This window comes from Molothrus aeneus, chromosome 17 (genome assembly GCF_037042795.1).
Source record: "Molothrus aeneus isolate 106 chromosome 17, BPBGC_Maene_1.0, whole genome shotgun sequence".
In the NCBI taxonomy this organism is placed as follows: Eukaryota; Metazoa; Chordata; class Aves; order Passeriformes; family Icteridae; genus Molothrus; species Molothrus aeneus.
The window spans coordinates 2,107,024-2,123,417 of NC_089662.1; the positions used below are offsets into that span (position 1 = coordinate 2,107,024).

General features: G+C 53.8%; 1 protein-coding gene across 3 annotated transcripts in view; it reads right to left on the reverse strand.

The window, feature by feature from the left end:
* RALY (RALY heterogeneous nuclear ribonucleoprotein) overlaps positions 1–16,394 on the reverse strand; it is a 148,881-nt gene that overhangs the window by 9,196 nt on the left and 123,291 nt on the right. For all 3 annotated transcript variants that reach the window (XM_066561687.1, XM_066561686.1, XM_066561688.1), the window contains 2 exons: positions 8,495–8,567; positions 1,075–1,122 (listed from right to left, as the gene is read on the reverse strand). In XM_066561687.1, the coding sequence (XP_066417784.1) occupies positions 1,075–1,122; positions 8,495–8,567 (121 nt within the window). The remainder of the gene's footprint in view (positions 1–1,074; positions 1,123–8,494; positions 8,568–16,394) is intronic.

Genomic DNA, 16,394 nt, shown 5'->3' on the forward strand with positions numbered 1-16,394 from the left:
TTGCCCCCAACGCCCCCCCCCCAAATTCCCTCCTTGCACCCAAATCCCTCCTGCCCCCAAACCCCTCCCACTCTCAAATCCTTCCTGCCCCCAAACCCCTCCTGCCCCTAAATTGGCCCTGCACCCAAATCCCTCCTGCCCCTAAATCGCCCCTGCAGCTTGCACCCAACCCCCTCCTGCCCCTAAATCCCTCCAGCTCCCAAACCTCTCCTGCCCCTAATTCCCTCCTTACACCCAAACCCCTCCTTCCCCCAAACCCCTCCTTACACCCCAACCTCTCCTGCCCCCAAATCGCCCCTGCACCCAAACCCCTCCTGCCCCTAAATCGTCCCTTACCCCAAATCCCTCCTGTCCCTAAATCGCCCCTGCACCCAAACCCCTCCTGTCCCTAAATCGCCCCTGCACCTAAATCCCTCCTGCCTCTAAATCGCCCCTGCACCCAAACCCCTCCTGCTCTCAAATCCCCCCTGCCCCCAAATCCTTCCTGCACCCAAACCCCTCCTGCCCCCTGAGAGGAATGGCAGATTTGTCTTTCCAAACAAGCTGTGGGTCTGCTGGTAGATAAAACCAGCACTGGGAGATAAAAGAAACAATGGGAAGGACTGCACTGATTGATGAATGGAAAAAGTTATTTGCCTTTACAAATAAACTGTAGGTTTGCTCATAAATGAAATTGGATATTGAAAGATGAAAGCAACAATGGGGAAGAAAACCCCCTAAATTTTATAAGAATTAAAAATTAAAAGGGAGGGTTATACATTAGAGGGAAATCTTTGGTATCAGGTGTTTCAGCCTGTACTCCCAAGTACCTCAGCCAATGGGGAAAGAGAGAAGGGAAATGTGGCTGGAAATTGGGATAAAAAGGAGGCTGAGTCCTCCAAAAATTTGAGAGACCCCAGAGGAATGCCCCATGGCCTCGCCCTTTATTGGAATAAAGTAAAAGGACTCCTCTGTCTCCTTTTTGGACATAAACCTCTGATGTTTGTGGATTAATTTTCCTAACACCCCAAATCCCTTCTGCCCCCAAATCCCTCCCATCCCCATCCCACAGAGCCCCTCGGGCTGGGGTCTCACCTGTCGTAGAAGTCGTCTCTGTAATAGTCATAGTCGAAGTCGTAGCCACTGCAGAGACAGTCAGGGGTTAATTAGTGCTGGCAATTCATTATTGCTGCTCCCTCACTGCCTGCTGGGCCATCGAGGATAAATAAATGGATCCCGGGCTTGAGGGACCCTCCTGGCTGCAGGGAGGAAGACTGGGGGGCTGAAGGCAGAGGAGGGTGCTGTTGGCAGAGGGTGTTAACCTGCTTATCTCGAGGAGGAGCAAGAAGATGTGTGTGGAGAAAAGTCGGGACAAAGGGGATATTTATGGGGATATTTATTGATTTAAACCTCTCCTCTCCCAGGCAGACAATGCCCACGTCCTATTTTCTTAAGCTTGAGCTGCATTTTAACCCAAAGTAGGAGCATTTCCCACTCCCTGGACACCCAGGAACACTTTCCCCCTTGCTGCAGCTGGTTTTTCACAAGGCAGCACAAACCAGGGGGTTTGACCCCACACACTGGAGCAGCTGCCCCAGCTGAACACAGCACCCTGTCCTGGTGTGCTGAGCTCATTAACCCTCAATTAGCACTCAATTAACGTTTAGGTCAGACGTGATGCTGGTGGTCTCCTCTCCGCTCTGAACAAACAGAATGCAGCCCCAAAAAGCAAAGCCTGTCCCGCCTCCTGGAAATGGCTGACAAGAAGGAGATGGATGGGGAGAGGGAAGGGCTGAGCCGGAGGGACAGGGGACAGGGCAGGGTGGCCCCCAGGAGTGCAGCCGAGAGTTCATCTGGGCTCCTGCATCTCTGACACAAGTGGCAACAACAACGTGTGTGTGGCTGGGGTGGCTGGTGGGATGCGTGGCTTGGACCAGGAATTCCAGGAGGTCTGTCCTGCCTGTTGTGGCACTGAGCTTCCCTGCCAGTGCTCAGTTTCAGTAACTGCCTGTGTGAAAAGTGCACCTTACACGGCTCTACGCCGATATTTACTATATGTACTATGTTGTATTGATTAGTAGTGCTGTATTAACATTTTAATGGTATGGTAAATGTAGTTGTGTAGTTAAAAGGTAACTTCTGTAGTTAAAATAGGAACTATGTATGTGGGATTTTTTTAAAGAAAGAAATGAGGTACTTGCACCAGAGAGCAGCCACAGCACACCTCAGTCTTTCAGAGAAAGAGAATTTATTGCTCCATTATCAGAAGAAAGGAACTTCTTCCCACCTTGCTCAGCCCTGAAGACACCATTAGGATTCAGAGGAAGAAGCTGACACTGCCCAGACAGAATCCTGTGTTTGAATGGAATTTATCCATCATGGATGAGGTGTATGAATATGCAACAGGCTGTTGCTTTTAAGGGTTAATCTTCTGTTAACGTGGGTCCTTTTTCGGGCTTATTTTGCCTAGAAAAGGTACCTGGACTGTCCATAACTCTTTGTTTCTATTGTCTCATATTGTCCTAAATTCTAATTGTCCAAAATCTTTATTACTCTAATTAGATTGCTATTTTTACAACCATTTAATTACTATTAAACTTAAAAAAATATTTAAAACCAAGTGATTGGCGTTTTTCACAGGCTGGTTTCTGAAAGATGATTCTTCCACCCTTCTTGAGTTCCCCTGTGGGCAGCAGCTGGAGACCCAACCTGTGCCCAGGGGGGACCTGAGTATGGCTGGAGACACCAGAGCTGCTTTGTGGCCAAAGAGTTGGTGCCAGGGTGAAGGACAAGGAGGTGGCACCTCCTGCCCCAGTCATGCCCTGCCCTGGGGACTTCAGTGAGGAGATATCCCATAAATGCCTTATCCCTGAGCAGCTGCTGCCTGTGCCATTCCATGGGATGGGCACTGCAGGGTCTCACTGCTGAGCAAGGAGACTGATGGGGAGATGTGACTGTGGAGGTGTGATCACCACAACCCTCCCAGATTCCACTGCATGGTGGAAAAGAACCTTTTCTGACAGATGAATTCCAGATTCTTTTCAGGCCCTCCCCATCTGACCTGAGTTGTAGCCAACATTCCTGCTGGGCTCAGAGGAGACAGGAACATCCCACAGCCTCTGTCCCAACCTCTGCCTCATCTGTGTTTATTTATTCTCTCTCTGGATTAAAAGGGAAAGATAATTCCTCCCAGGGCAGCTGCTGCTGGAATGAACCCAGCTGTTTGTGGGGCTGAGGGGATGGAGATCACAGAATGAGGCACTTCCATGGAGCTTTTCATGATGGCTAACTGGATTTTTGCTCTAACCCAAGGTGAAACCTGGAGATACAAAAACCCTCCAAGAAAATAGCTCCCCTCAGCCTGCCAATTCACTTTGATCACTGAGGATGTTTGACTCCAGGTCTGTTTGAATCCAATAAATACAAAATACCATCAAAAATAGGAAGCCATTTGAAAGGAAAATTGAAGTAGGATGCTTCTACGCTGTTACACTCTCCCTCTTCAATTTTTTCCCCCTCCTTAGATGCAACTCAAATGAAATTGCTGCAATTTTGTAATATTTTCAATCCTGACAGGCTCTGGTGGAGTGCTTCTGGCTCTCTCCAGCACAGCCAGTGTTGTCCCCAGTCCCAGGCAAGAGGAGCCAGTGGGATCTCCCAGTGGGATGAAGCAGAGCCTTCATCCACAGCACAACCTCCCTCTGATACCTTGGGGTTTACGTTTTTCTGTTCTGTTTTGGTGTGCAGCTTTCAGCTTTATATTAATGTTACTGGGATCTTTTCACAAAATAATCCTATCCCAGCTGGAGACTCAAGGACAATCTCTGCAAACTTCAGGCCCAAAGCATCAACAATGTGAGGAGAGGAGGGTGGGCAAGCAAGCAAGAAGGATGAAACTTCATCATTGGAAGCTGTTAATTGGGCAATTCACTCCTGTATGCAAATGGACTAAAACTCATAAAACTGTGAGATCTCATGGCCAGGCTCTCTTTTGCTGCCATCTTGGAGCCATCCAGGTACTGCCAGGGGGTGGCCTTTGAAGGCCCCTCAATAAATCTCCACTTTCTTGCTCTGAACTCCATCCAGCCTCTGTTCCAGCTCCTTGAGGCATCACCTCCATGAGGAGCTGCTCCTGCTGGGCAGCTCTCTGTGGCTTGGAGACCATGAGGCAGCTTTGGAGCATTTGTTCATAAAGAACACAAAGCCTGGGGATGTTGGGCAAAATTCTGAGACACCCAAATTCCTTTTTCCTGACCCCAATTTACACTCCTGGTCTGAGCCAGCCTCTCCTCCCTGGCAGAATCCTTTGCTCCCTGGCAGAGCTGTGGGATCAGCACATGGGGATGGAGAGGAGCTGCAGCTCCAGCCCCAGCACACAGCAGTGCCCTGCTGCTGCCAGCACTGTCCTGGGCACAGCCTGGCACCTGGGAACAAGGGATGCAGCCCTGAATGGGGTGGGCACCTCCATCTCCAGCACTGACCCTGCCCTGAGGTGTTCAGGCACCTCTGCCCTGCTCCTGGGCTTGGCTCCAGCACCAGTGGGATGAAGCTCAGCCTCAAATATCTGCAGATCCCACCTGCAGAAGGTTGGAGAAGAGCTGGAGAAGGACAGAGATGCCCAAGAGCCCAGGTGAAGCCTCTTCCCAGGGCAGTCAATCTGCTGGTGAAATGCCAGTGAACCCTGTTGATGTTACTGCCCTGTGTTATTCCCTGTTTCCAGAGGGGTGTGGAGCAGAGATGGCCATGCCTGTGTTCTCCTGGTGGGAATCACTCCTGGCACATCTGCAGGGCATTCCCAGGGGCACTGAGGGGGTCACACCATGCCTGCACTGCAGAGCAGGGGCCCCAGAGCATCTCTGGGTGCAAAGCCCAAGGGTGAGGGGTTCTCCTGCCCTGGCACTGGATCTTTAAGGGACTGGAGACACTTGCACCCTTTCAAAAGGAATTGGGGGCATAATTATCCCAGGGAGCTGGTCCTGACCTCCCAAAACATGAACCCAGCCTCTGCAGGGCTGCTTGGATTCCTGTTGACTGTGGGGCAGGCCTCAAGGGATGCAGGGGGCTGGAATGAGGGATTTGGGCAGCCTGTGGCTGTGTGACCCTGCTCTAACACACCAGTCACTCACAGCTTAACAGATGATGCCAGGGAGGCAGGGCTGGATGGTTTTAGCAGCACCCCTGGAATCCCCCAGCAGCATCCCTCAGGCTTTGAGCACAGGGCAGGTCTGCCAGGATGAGTCCAGGACAAAGCTGGTGAAAGGGAGAGCTTTTAGGGGTGATTTATCCTGAAAATTCCACAGCACGTTGGATAAACCATCCTGAGACTGAGGGATCACTCCTCAGTGACCTGGCAGCTCTGTCTTTGTGGACAGGAATAGTTTGTGCTGTTTTTCAGTCAGCTGGTGCCATTGCACCCTTTCAGAATAAAGCAGGGACAGCCAGAGTGAAAGGCAGGAGAGCAGGAAGGCTTCAAGGAACACCCTGCTTCCACCTCCTGATTGCAGCATTGCCTCTGCTTTGCTGGCCTTTAGCAATGCAACATTCCTACTGCCTCGGGTTCAAAATGCAGCTGTTCATAACTGAGGGCTGATTGTTTGCATGTGCTGCCTCTGCACCACATTTGTGGGGCCACTTCTGAGCCTGGACCTGAAGAGCAAATGTGCATTTGAGCATCTGTGCTTTAATTCCTGCCTGGTATTGCTAATGATGAGTGCCATGGTGAGCTCAGCTCCCACCTTTCTTTCATGGCATTACTGCAGTGGACAAAGGAAAGCTGCTTGGAAAATGTGGCACTGATCAAACAGATCTTGGGGAGCTCTGTGAGACCCCTTCTTCCTGCACACAGCCAGGGCAGGGGGAAATAAAGGAATGTGGGATGAAGCCTGGCATTCCCAAGTGCTGGGGCTGCTCTAGGCTGGGACATCACTGCTCACCCCTCCCTCTGCCCCGGGGCTGCTCTCAGCCCTGTCCAAGTGCATTTGGCACTGGGATGTCCCTGCTCCAGCACCAGGGCCTGGGAGGGGTGTTTGGGGAGGGGCTGACAGCAGCTTTGGGTGTAGCAGGGGATGGATGCCAGTGCTCAGGGGCTGTGACAGTCAGTCAGCAGTGCTTTGTCCCTGCCACCACTTCAGACACCCCTCCTGGGGCCACTGAGCTGCAGCCACCCAGCAGCTCTTGCTTGGGCTGTCCTCTCTGTCCTTGTGGCCATGGAGCAGCTTTAGCCCCAGCTCTGCAGGGCAGGGCAGGGATTTGTGCCTCCAAAAGCCCAGAGTGGCACTGACAGAGCCACTTTCCCTTCCCAGCCAGCTGACAGCACCTGGGTGGGATCTCTGGCACCGACCTGAATGTGGCCCCAAATGCCCCAGGAAATCCTGTCCAGACATTGGCTGTGCAGGCAAAAAAAAAAAACAAAACGTGTTGGCAGAAGGCAGATTTGGAGATTTGGAGAGGCAGTGACACAGTGGGGACACAGTGACAGCAGCTCACTGCCCAGGGCAGCAGGGCCTGTGTGGGTGGCCAAGGTGCCAGGCAGGAGCATCCAGGGACCTGCCCTGTGCAAAGGGATGCTCTGGGAAGTGCCAGAGGGAGGGAGGGAGCCCCAGAGATCCAAGAGTGGAGGAGAGCAGTGATGGCAGCAAGGCTCTGTAGGAAGTGAAGGTGCCTTGTGTGGAGACACCTGAGAAAACTGATGGTGGCACGAGCCTGGGTGGAGGTGGATGGGAGCCTGCATCCCCAAGGATTTCTGTTTAACACCTGGACACCCACCTAGGCTGGTGGATAGGTAAAAATGTCACAATTGTTGCTTTCTGTGTGTTCAGAATGGAATTTTCCTTGCCTTGCTTTCCCCTCAATTCTCTCATGCAGACTTGGAGTGAGGCAAAGCAAAAGCCAGCCTTAGGAAAAATCCTCTGCTGTGTTTAACACAGCACTTCTATAAATTACAGTGCTGTGATTTTTTTGAAGTCTAACATTTAGAGAAATTGATGGTGGTTTGGGAAGCTGTAACCACAGCTCGCTGCAAACCTGGGATCCCTGTTTTCCAGGAGATATCCTAAGTTCTGCCAGTCCAGATGGTAAAGTTTTAATCTGACAGCCAGTCTGGGATGAAATATTGCTGGGAACAGGAGCAGTGCAGTTCTCTGGCCCATATTTTAGCATATCCATATTTGTGGGAGGGAGCAAACATCTCTCTCAGCAGTCTGAAGTCTGAAATATTGGTCATTGCAGAGGAAGGGATTAGTGCTGCAGGCAGGGCTGAGCAGTAAATGAAAAGCTCGTTAGTGCAAGATGTATGGAAGGAGCTGATGTGTGTGATGGCCCCAGCCCCACATGAGCAGCTGAAGTGCAGGATTTGTGTCAGCTCTGCTCCCACCTCCCTCCCCTCAGGTGGGATTCCCTGGGAGCCCAGAGAGCCACGTCCTGTGAGGGCCCAAATTGTCCAGGGTGGGAGGAGAAATGTGCCTGAAAGCTGCACAGGGGGTGGTGGGAGGCTGCTGGGGCTCTGGGGGTCTGGCTGTGCCAGAGCTGCATTTTCTAGCCAGGATTTGCCATTCCACACCACACCAGTGCAGGACCACGTGGCTGAGTCTGAATCACAAGGCTCTCTTCACCCTTCACACTTTTTTCTTCTTTTTCTGGAAAAATCTCCAGATTTCCTCATGATTCTCTCCTGATTTCCACTTTTGCTACACCCACCTATAGCCCCAATACTGATTTTAGTCTTTTCCTCCCAACCTCACACCTTCCAACTCTTTACTCAGCCCCTCAGTCTCCTCACCATGAGACTGGCATCAAAATCATGACAATTTATACATAAAACACATCTGGGAACCTTGTTATTTGGTTTTGGGTTCCTGAACCTGCAGGGCACTCCTGATGTACCTTTTCAAGTTTTCCCTTCTGCAACCAGAAGCAAGAACTTAATGAGTTTCTCCTGCATTCCCCTGACTCCAGAATCTGGGGCTTAATGAAAATCTTTACCACTTGTGGAAATGATGATAAATTCTCTCGAGCTGAGGGCTCACTGGCATCTGTAACACACCCCATGTGCCACAGACCTCTCCATGTCCCACCTGCCCCTCCCTGGGCTGTGCTCCTCAGAACAGGCTCCCGTGGGACTTCCCCCAGCCACCTCCTTGGTTCACCTCCAGCTGGCACCCCAAGGGCTTCCCACTTTCTTCCTTTCTCCTCTTTCCCTAAACAGTCCCTGTTCCCTGTTTTCCCCCACACCCAGCACCTCTGTGCCCACTCCTGCTCCCTGGCTGCAGGGGTTGCTCCTCTTGCTCCCCCTCCTCTGCCCACCCTTCTCCAAGCCCTGCACAGGTGGGGCCATGCCCAGGAGATCTCCCACACCCCCAGGGGCACTTCCAGGGGAAGGAGCCCTGGGAGCAGCTCTGGGTGTGCAGCAGTGCCCAGGCTGCTGGGGGCAGGCAGCAGGGAGCTCAGGGCAGGGGTTGGGGGGTGCTGGAAGGCAAACCCCAGCCCAGAGACCCCACCCACTGTGGTGAACACCTACCTGTACAAGGCAGAGGCTGCTCTCTTCAGCCCTTTGGGTCTGTTGGGTTTGGGCTCCCCGGCCATGTTGATGTCTGCAAGGAAGGGACACGCAGCTGTGACAAGGCACGGCCAAGGAGCTGGGCTGGATGCACACAGCCCTGCCACAGAGAAACAGCTCCCCTCACCCACTGCCACCTGCCTCTGACACAGCTGGGGCCTGCTGGGGCTCCACAGGAAGATGAATAAACCTTGCACTTGGCAAACCTCTTCCTGTTCCTTCCCAGAGCCACTCACCATTCCCTGCACAGTCAGCACCCTGCTCATGGTCCTGTCCACACACACAGAACCAGGACAGCTTTCCTGGGAGAATTTTGTGTGATAAGGGAAAATCCAGACTTGCTGCAGGATGCTGATTCCTGAGTGGATCCACCCCTGGGTCCTATGGGAATAACCAGGAATGCTGGGCACTGCCAGCTGGGCACTGCTGTGGGTCTGCCTGTGTTAAACTCTGCATGGTGCCCCTGCCTGAGCTGCTCTAGGGGCAGCATCTTCTGCCAGGGGAGGGGAGAATGAGCTCCTCTGATCCCCTGAGGGAATGTCACTCCTTGCCACGGTGCCAAAAGTGCTTCTGATATGAGAATGAAGTGACACAGCCAATTTCATGGAGCTGCTGAGAGCCTGGAATCCAACATCGGGTGTGGAGCCAGAACTCAGAGAGGGGAGCAATGGGAAATGCCCCATTGCCTTCCCAATCAGCCCTAAACCCTGCTGGTTCTTCAGGTCCTGTGTGCATGAAGAGCTGTCAGACCTCTGGGCATGTCAGATCTGAGCTGAGCAAGACAGGATTTCCTCATGTGGACCAGCACTGCCAAGCACACCCTGAAACCATGGCCCACGGACATGGCAGAAATAAAGAGAAAGGAGAACTTATGTAAAAATACTCTCATGTTTAAAAAATCCAAGTAGTGGAAGGTGAGGAAGTGAAAGAGCAGCTGCTGAGTCCATGGGGCTCTTCATCAGCTGCTGTGAGGCCAGTGATCCCACAGGGAGGAGCCCCACCTGTGTGTTCTGGAAAAGGCTGGCTGGGTTCAGGAGACTCTTCATCACAGCTGGGTCACCTACTGGACATGTTGGTCCTCAGGGGTGTGCCCTGAGCTGCCCTGAGGGTCCCCCACAGAGAACCAGGGGCTGAGTGCACCCATGGGCACATCCTGCAGCTCCCTGAGAACAGTGCCCCACTGAGCTTTGGGATGGCCCACAGAGGTGGTGGAAGAAAAAGGTCCCAGCATGGTTTGGGTTGGAAGAAATCCTCCCTGAAAGCCCATCCCATTCCACTCCTACCATGGGCAGGGACACCTTCCACTGTCCCAGGCTGCTCCAAGCCCTGTCCAGCCTGGCCTTGGACATTTCCAGGGATCCAGGGGCAGCCACAGCAGCTCTGGGCACCCTGTGCCAGGGCCTCAGCACCCTCACAGGGAGGAATTCCTTCAATGATGCCTTCCTTTCTGCTACCTGCACCTTAGGGGGCAGCCAACCAACTTTGAGCACATCAGGCCATTCAAAACTTCTGTTTTTTCATGGTTTATGAAGGGACTTGATGAGGAAATGTGCACAGCTGGGTCCACACCCCCTCAAAATCCAGAGCCTACAAAGTGATCCAAAGGAACATCCTGCTGACTCAGGTATAACCTGGAAAATCCTCTGCAGGAGCACAGGGAGGCTGCAGCAGTGCTGGATGAGCTGAGCAGGAGGAGCACAGGCTGCACACACAGGACACAGCTCTGCAGGAGCATGGACACATTCTCACTGCCCAGGCCTTGCTGTGCAACTCCTTGGCTGCCTTTTAGGGTCTGTCAAGAGACTTTATTCCTGCTGAAGCTGGAGCTTGGCCTCTCTCTGAGCCTGAACAGCAACTGTGGTGTGGCTGGCTCAGCCATGGCCCTGAGCACTGCTCTGGGGCACATTCCCATCAGAGCCTGTGTCTGCCCTCCTCCCTCCACCCTGCCCTGCCCAGCTGAGGGGGGCCTGATGGACAGAGGGCTGCACGTGGGCACAGGGCAGGTGCAGGGCCAGCAGGAACATTTCCCACACAGCTGCTAAGCCACTGAGGCTGCTGGCACTGCCAAGGAACAAAAGGATCAGTCCTGCCTTGCTGAGCCCCAGCCCTGCCCAGCTGCAGCTCCCTGGCTCTGAACCTTTTCTGCTGCCAGGGTGCAGCTCACAGGTGCCAGTCACTGCTCCCATGGGCTGGAGAGCCCTGACAGCACCAGGCTGGGAACCCTCTCCAAGGGAGAGGCACTGGAAGCCCAGGAGAGGAGAAGGACAACAATCAGCTCCATGTCCTGGGTTGCAAGATATGATTTAGGGCTGTGTGCTCTGTCCCCATCTGTCAGAGCTGGGGCAGTTCTCTGCTGTTCTTGGGGCAGTTTTTTCTTGATCTCTCCCCCAGCCAATCCTCCCTGCAGGAGATCTCTGCTGTCCATGGCCACTGAGTGTCCCTGCAGGGCTGATCCAATTCCATCATCCCATGGGGAGATGCTGCGCCCAGGGCAGGAGCCAAGCATTCCTACCTGGATCCAATGTGAGCCTGGCACAGCACAGCAGCCTTTGCCCAGTGCATTGCCAGAGGAGCAGCTTCTGCTGCCCTGCATGGCCAGAGGGAGCCCAGGCCCATCTCCAGCAGCCCTGGAGCTGCAGAGGAAAACTCCCCCCTTGTGCAGGATCCCTGCTCCAGCAGAGCCACAGCTGGCACTGCAGGAGGGCTGAGCCCCCATGGGATGGGGCTGTGCCACCCCCTGACACACAGGGGACAGGGCCTGCTCTCACTCTGGCAGGGTTGGTTTGCATTACTGCATTTGTTTTTTATTTTAATTTTCTTCCCTAATAAACAGCTGTTATACCTACTCCCATATCTTTGCCTGAGATCCTTTTAATTTCAAAATTATAATAATTCAGAGGGAGGGGCTTTGCATTCTCCATTTCAGGGGAGGTTCCTGCCTTCCTTAGCAGACACCTGCTTTTCAAACCAAGACCATTTGCTGGTCCCCACTGCTACAAAGAGCCCTGTGGAGCCCTTGCTGGCCCCTGACAACAGCAGGGAGTTCATACTCTCAGCTATGGTGGTGATGGGCAGCCAGATCCCACAGGATTCCCTTGAGAGTGAAAAAGGAAAGACAAGAGCTCAGCAGGAACATCAGCCTGGACAGATTTTGCATCTCATTCCCATTCTGGCTCCCTCCTCTGCATCACTGACTCCATCTGCCCACTCAAGGCAGCCCTGATCCCTCCTGCTCATCCCCAGGCACCTGTTCCCACACGCAGGGAGAGCTTGTGCTTTTCCAGGCCACGTGGCAGGGGATGGTGGGATCCAGCTTCCAGTGCCTCCCTAGGGCAGCTGCCTCCTGCAGGGGCTGGGGTGGGTGCAGAAGGCACCCCAGAGGCTGCCAGGACCTGCAGGGACATTCAGGATGGCTGCAATGTCCCCTGGCAGCCCCAGCCTGTCCTCCCTCTCCACATTCCTACACAGCCATCCCCTACTGAGAGAAAGGCTTCCAGCCTTGATTGTCTCACCACAGCTCTTCTCTGCTGGGTTCTCCTGCCAGGGGAGCATCCCAGAGCTCACTCCTGCAAAGGGAACATCCCAGAGCTCACTCCTGCTAAAGGAACATCCCAGAGCTCAATCCTGCTAAAGGAACATCCCAGAGCTCACTCCTGCAAAGGGAACATCCCAGAGCTCACTCCTGCCAGGGGAACATCCCAGAGCTCAATCCTGCAAAGGGAACATCCCAGAGCTCACTCCTGCAAAGGGAACACCCCAGAGCTCAATCCTGCTAAAGGAACATCCCAGAGCTCACTCCTGCTAAAGGAACATCCCAGAGATTACTCCTGCTAAGGGAACATCCCAGAGCTCACTCCTGCTAAAGGGAACATCCCAGAGCTCACTCCTGCTAAAGGGAACACCCCAGAGCTCACTCCTGCAAAGGGAACATCCCAGAGCTCACTCCTGCTAAGGGAACATCCCAGAGCTCACTCCTGCCAGGGGAACATCCCAGAGCTCACTCCTACTAAAGGGAACATCCCAGAGCTCACTCCTGCTAAAGGGAACATCCCAGAGCTCACTCCTACTAAAGGGAACATCCCAGAGCTCACTCCTACTAAAGGGAACATCCCAGAGCTCACTCCTGCTAAAGGGAACATCCCAGAGCTCACTCCTGCTAAAGGGAACATCCCAGAGCTCACTCCTACTAAAGGGAACATCCCAGAGCTCACTCCTGCTAAAGGGAACACCCCAGAGCTCACTCCTGCTAAAGGGAACATCCCAGAGCTCACTCCTGCAAAGGGAACATCCCAGAGCTCACTCCTTTTAAAGGGAACATCCCAGAGCTCACTCCTGCTAAAGGGAACATCCCAGAGCTCACTCCTGCTAAAGGGAACATCCCAGAGTTCACTCCTGCCAGGGGAGCATCCCAGAGCTCACTCCTGCAAAGGGAACATCCCAGAGCTCACTCCTGCAAAGGGAACATCCCAGAGCTCACTCCTGCTAAAGGAACATCCCAGAGCTCACTCCTGCTAAAGGGAACATCCCAGAGCTCACTCCTGCTAAAGGGAACACCCCAGAGCTCAATCCTGCAAAGGGAACATCCCAGAGCTCACTCTGCTAAAGGGAACATCCCAGAGCTCACTCCTGCCAGGAACAGCCTGAGGAGCTCTCCTGTGCTCAGCTTGGCCCACAAGGGGCAGATCAAAGGCAGCTGAGTTTGCACCTTGTCCAGGACATGAACAGACACCCAGCTATCACACAGTCCTTTTGCCTCCTCCTGGAATTCCAGGCCTTTGGGACCAGCAGAGATCAGAGGTTTTCTGAGAGGAGGTTTTCCCCACAGCAAACCTTTCATCTCTCTATTCAGCTAAGTGAGCAGGTACTCCCTGTCTCTGGGCCACATCTCCTCTGTCTGGAGCACCACAAGGAGCTCCTGGGCTCCCCCAGGCCCTCTCCATCCTATCTCAGGCTGCACATGTGGGCAACATCTCGGCTGGAAGCATTCCTGGCAGGCTGAGCTCTGCCAGGGCTGCAGCTCCACTCTCTGGAGCTCAAGAGAAGTGAGCAGAAGTTTCTGGTATCTGGATACCTTCCTCAGAGGAAGCAGCATGGCCTCAGCACAACTTCCCATGTCAGGCTGTGCCAGCAGCAGGGTGGGAATGGGCTGCAAATTGTTTTTCTGGGTGCACATTGCTGCAGCAGGCTTGGAAACCACCATTTCTCATTAAAAATCACTATTTTTCATTAAAAATCCTCTCCCCAGTTCCAATTCTCAGCTTGGAGCTGGTGACACCTCAGAGCAATCTGAAAAAGCCAAGATGGAGCTGGGGGGATTTGCTTGTTAGTTCTCATGCCCCAGCAGTGCAGACTGGAGGAAGTTCCCTCGTTTCACAGCTGCTGGCTGAAGGCAGGCTGAGCTGGCCTGGAGATCAGCTCTCCTGACAGGCTGAGGGTAAGGCTGCTCCTGAAGGGAATCACTGAAACACACAATAGGTTGGGTTGGCAGGGTCCTTAAAGCCCATCCCATCCCACCCCTGCCATGGCAGGGACACCTTCCACTGTCCCAGGTGCTCCCAGCCCCATCCAGCCTGGCCTTGGGCACTGCCAGGGATCCAGGGGCAGCCCCAGCTGCTCTGGGCACCCTGTGCCAGGGTCTCAGCTCCCGCACAGGCAAGAATTCCTTCCCAATATCCCATCCATCCCTGCCTCTGGCAGTGGGAAGCCATTCCCCTTGTCCTATCCATGTCTTTGATACCAGACAATGTCTTTCCCCCCCCTTGTTCTTCCCCAGCAGGTCCAGGACAAGGCCCTGGGATGATCCAGAACTCTGCTTTTGCTGTTTGGCTGGTACAATCACAGCCCAGAGCTGAAATTTTGGGCCACAATGTCTCATATGCCTTGATCCCATCCCACAGGGGGGCTGGAGCCTTCAGCCCCTGCTGGGGGCTGCTGTTGGAATGCTGTTCTCCAGCTCTGTGCCTGGATCCTGCTGACCCTGCCCTGTCACTCTGGGCCTGCTGGGTCATCACTGGGTCAGCTCTGACCCTCTCTGCAGATCCAGCATCCCAGTCTGACTGGGACTGAGCCATCCCTGCACCATCCCCCATGGGACTGATGCTGCTTGGGTTTTCCTTTAGTTCTTTGATATCTTCTCTGCATTCCTTGCCCATGTATTTGTAACTCTGTCACCTACTGTATTAGTGACTGATTTTCCCAGTAATTTTCCAAGGCCTTTCCCTAGGCAGAAGGACAAACCAAGTGCCAGAGCTCCAAGCCCTGAGGGGTTCAGGACCCCAGTGGTGCCTTGGTTCTTCCTGGGAACCAAGGCCATGAGCAACTCTTGGAGATCCATTCCATGGACAGAGCACAACCAGTGCCAAGGGGGACTCCAGAGAAGGGGCTTGACCTGGGGGGGGGAGGGAATTGCCTCACCACTTGTGCTGCTAATTGGTGCTTTTTATCAATTATGCTAATTTCCTAAAACCTATAAAAATGTACTCACCCCTGTGAGGGTGGCCTTTTATGGACATCTTTCCATAACTGCCCCTGAAATTCTTCAAATAAAAATCCCCTTTATAGTCACAGAATTCCCAGAATGACCAGGCTGGAAGAGACCTTCAAGATCATCAAGTCCAACCCAGCCCCAAGCCCTCAACTCAACCCTGGCACCCAGTGCCACATCCAGGCTTTGTTAAACACCCCCAGGGATGGGGACTCCACCACCTCCCTGGGCAGCCATTCCAGAACTTTCTCACCCTTTCCATGAAAAACTTTTTCCCAATCTCCAGCCTGGATTTCCCTTGGTGCAGCTTGAGGCTGTGTGCTCTGGTTGTGTCAGTGCTGCTGGGGAAAGAGCCCAGGGCCAGCTGAGCACAGGCACCTTTCAGGAGCTGTGAGAGTGATGAGGGCAGCCCTGAGTCTCCTTTTCTCCAGGCTGAGCACCCCCAGCTCCCTCAGGGCTTCCTCACTCACAGGGTTTGTGTTCCCAGCCCCTCTCCAGCCTCATTTCCCCCTCTGGTGCTCGAGTTCTCAACCCTTCCCACCCTCAGGGCCCAGAGCTGGGCACAGCACTCAGGGTGTGACCCCACCAGTGCCCAGTGCAGGGGCAGAGTGGCTCCTGCTGGCCACTCCTGATCCAGGCCAGGAGCCCTTGGCCTTCTTGGCCCCCAGGGCACTCTGCTGGCTCATGGTCAGTCACTGCTGACCAGCACCCCCAGGTCCCTTTGTGCCTGGGCACTGTCCAGCCACATTGTCCCCAGCCCAGAGCACTGCAGGGGTTATTGTGGCCAAAATGCAGGACTGGGCACTTGGACTTATTAAACTTCATCCTGTTAGACTGTGCTCATCCATCCAAGTGTTCCAAGTCTCTCTGCAGAGCCCTCCTACCCTCCAACAGATGGACACACAATTCCAGTTTAAGTGTTATCCACAAACTTACTAACAAAATTCAACCCTCTCATCCTGTCAGCTGCTGCTTGGAGAAAGAGACCAACCCCCAAAATACTACCTCCTTCCTAAAATTATCTCAAGTTTCATTTCCAAAAATGGGGAAAAAGGCCGCAGCACAGCCCACTCAGCAGGTACTGGGGACAAAGGCCACAGATCAGCCCTCCCAGAGGGCTGCTAGGGGGAAAGGCCACAGGACAGACACAGCAGAGCCCACCCAGCAGGCTACTGGGGAAAAAGGCCACAGGACAGCTCACCCAGCAGGCTGCTAGGGGGAAAGAGCACAGATCAGCCCACCCAGCAGGGTACTGGGGACAAAGGCCACAGCACAGCCCAGCACAGCCCTCCCAGGGGCTGCTAGGGGGAAAGGCCACAGCACAGCACAGCCCTCCCAGGGGCTGCTAGGGGGAAAGGCCACAGCACAGCCCATCCA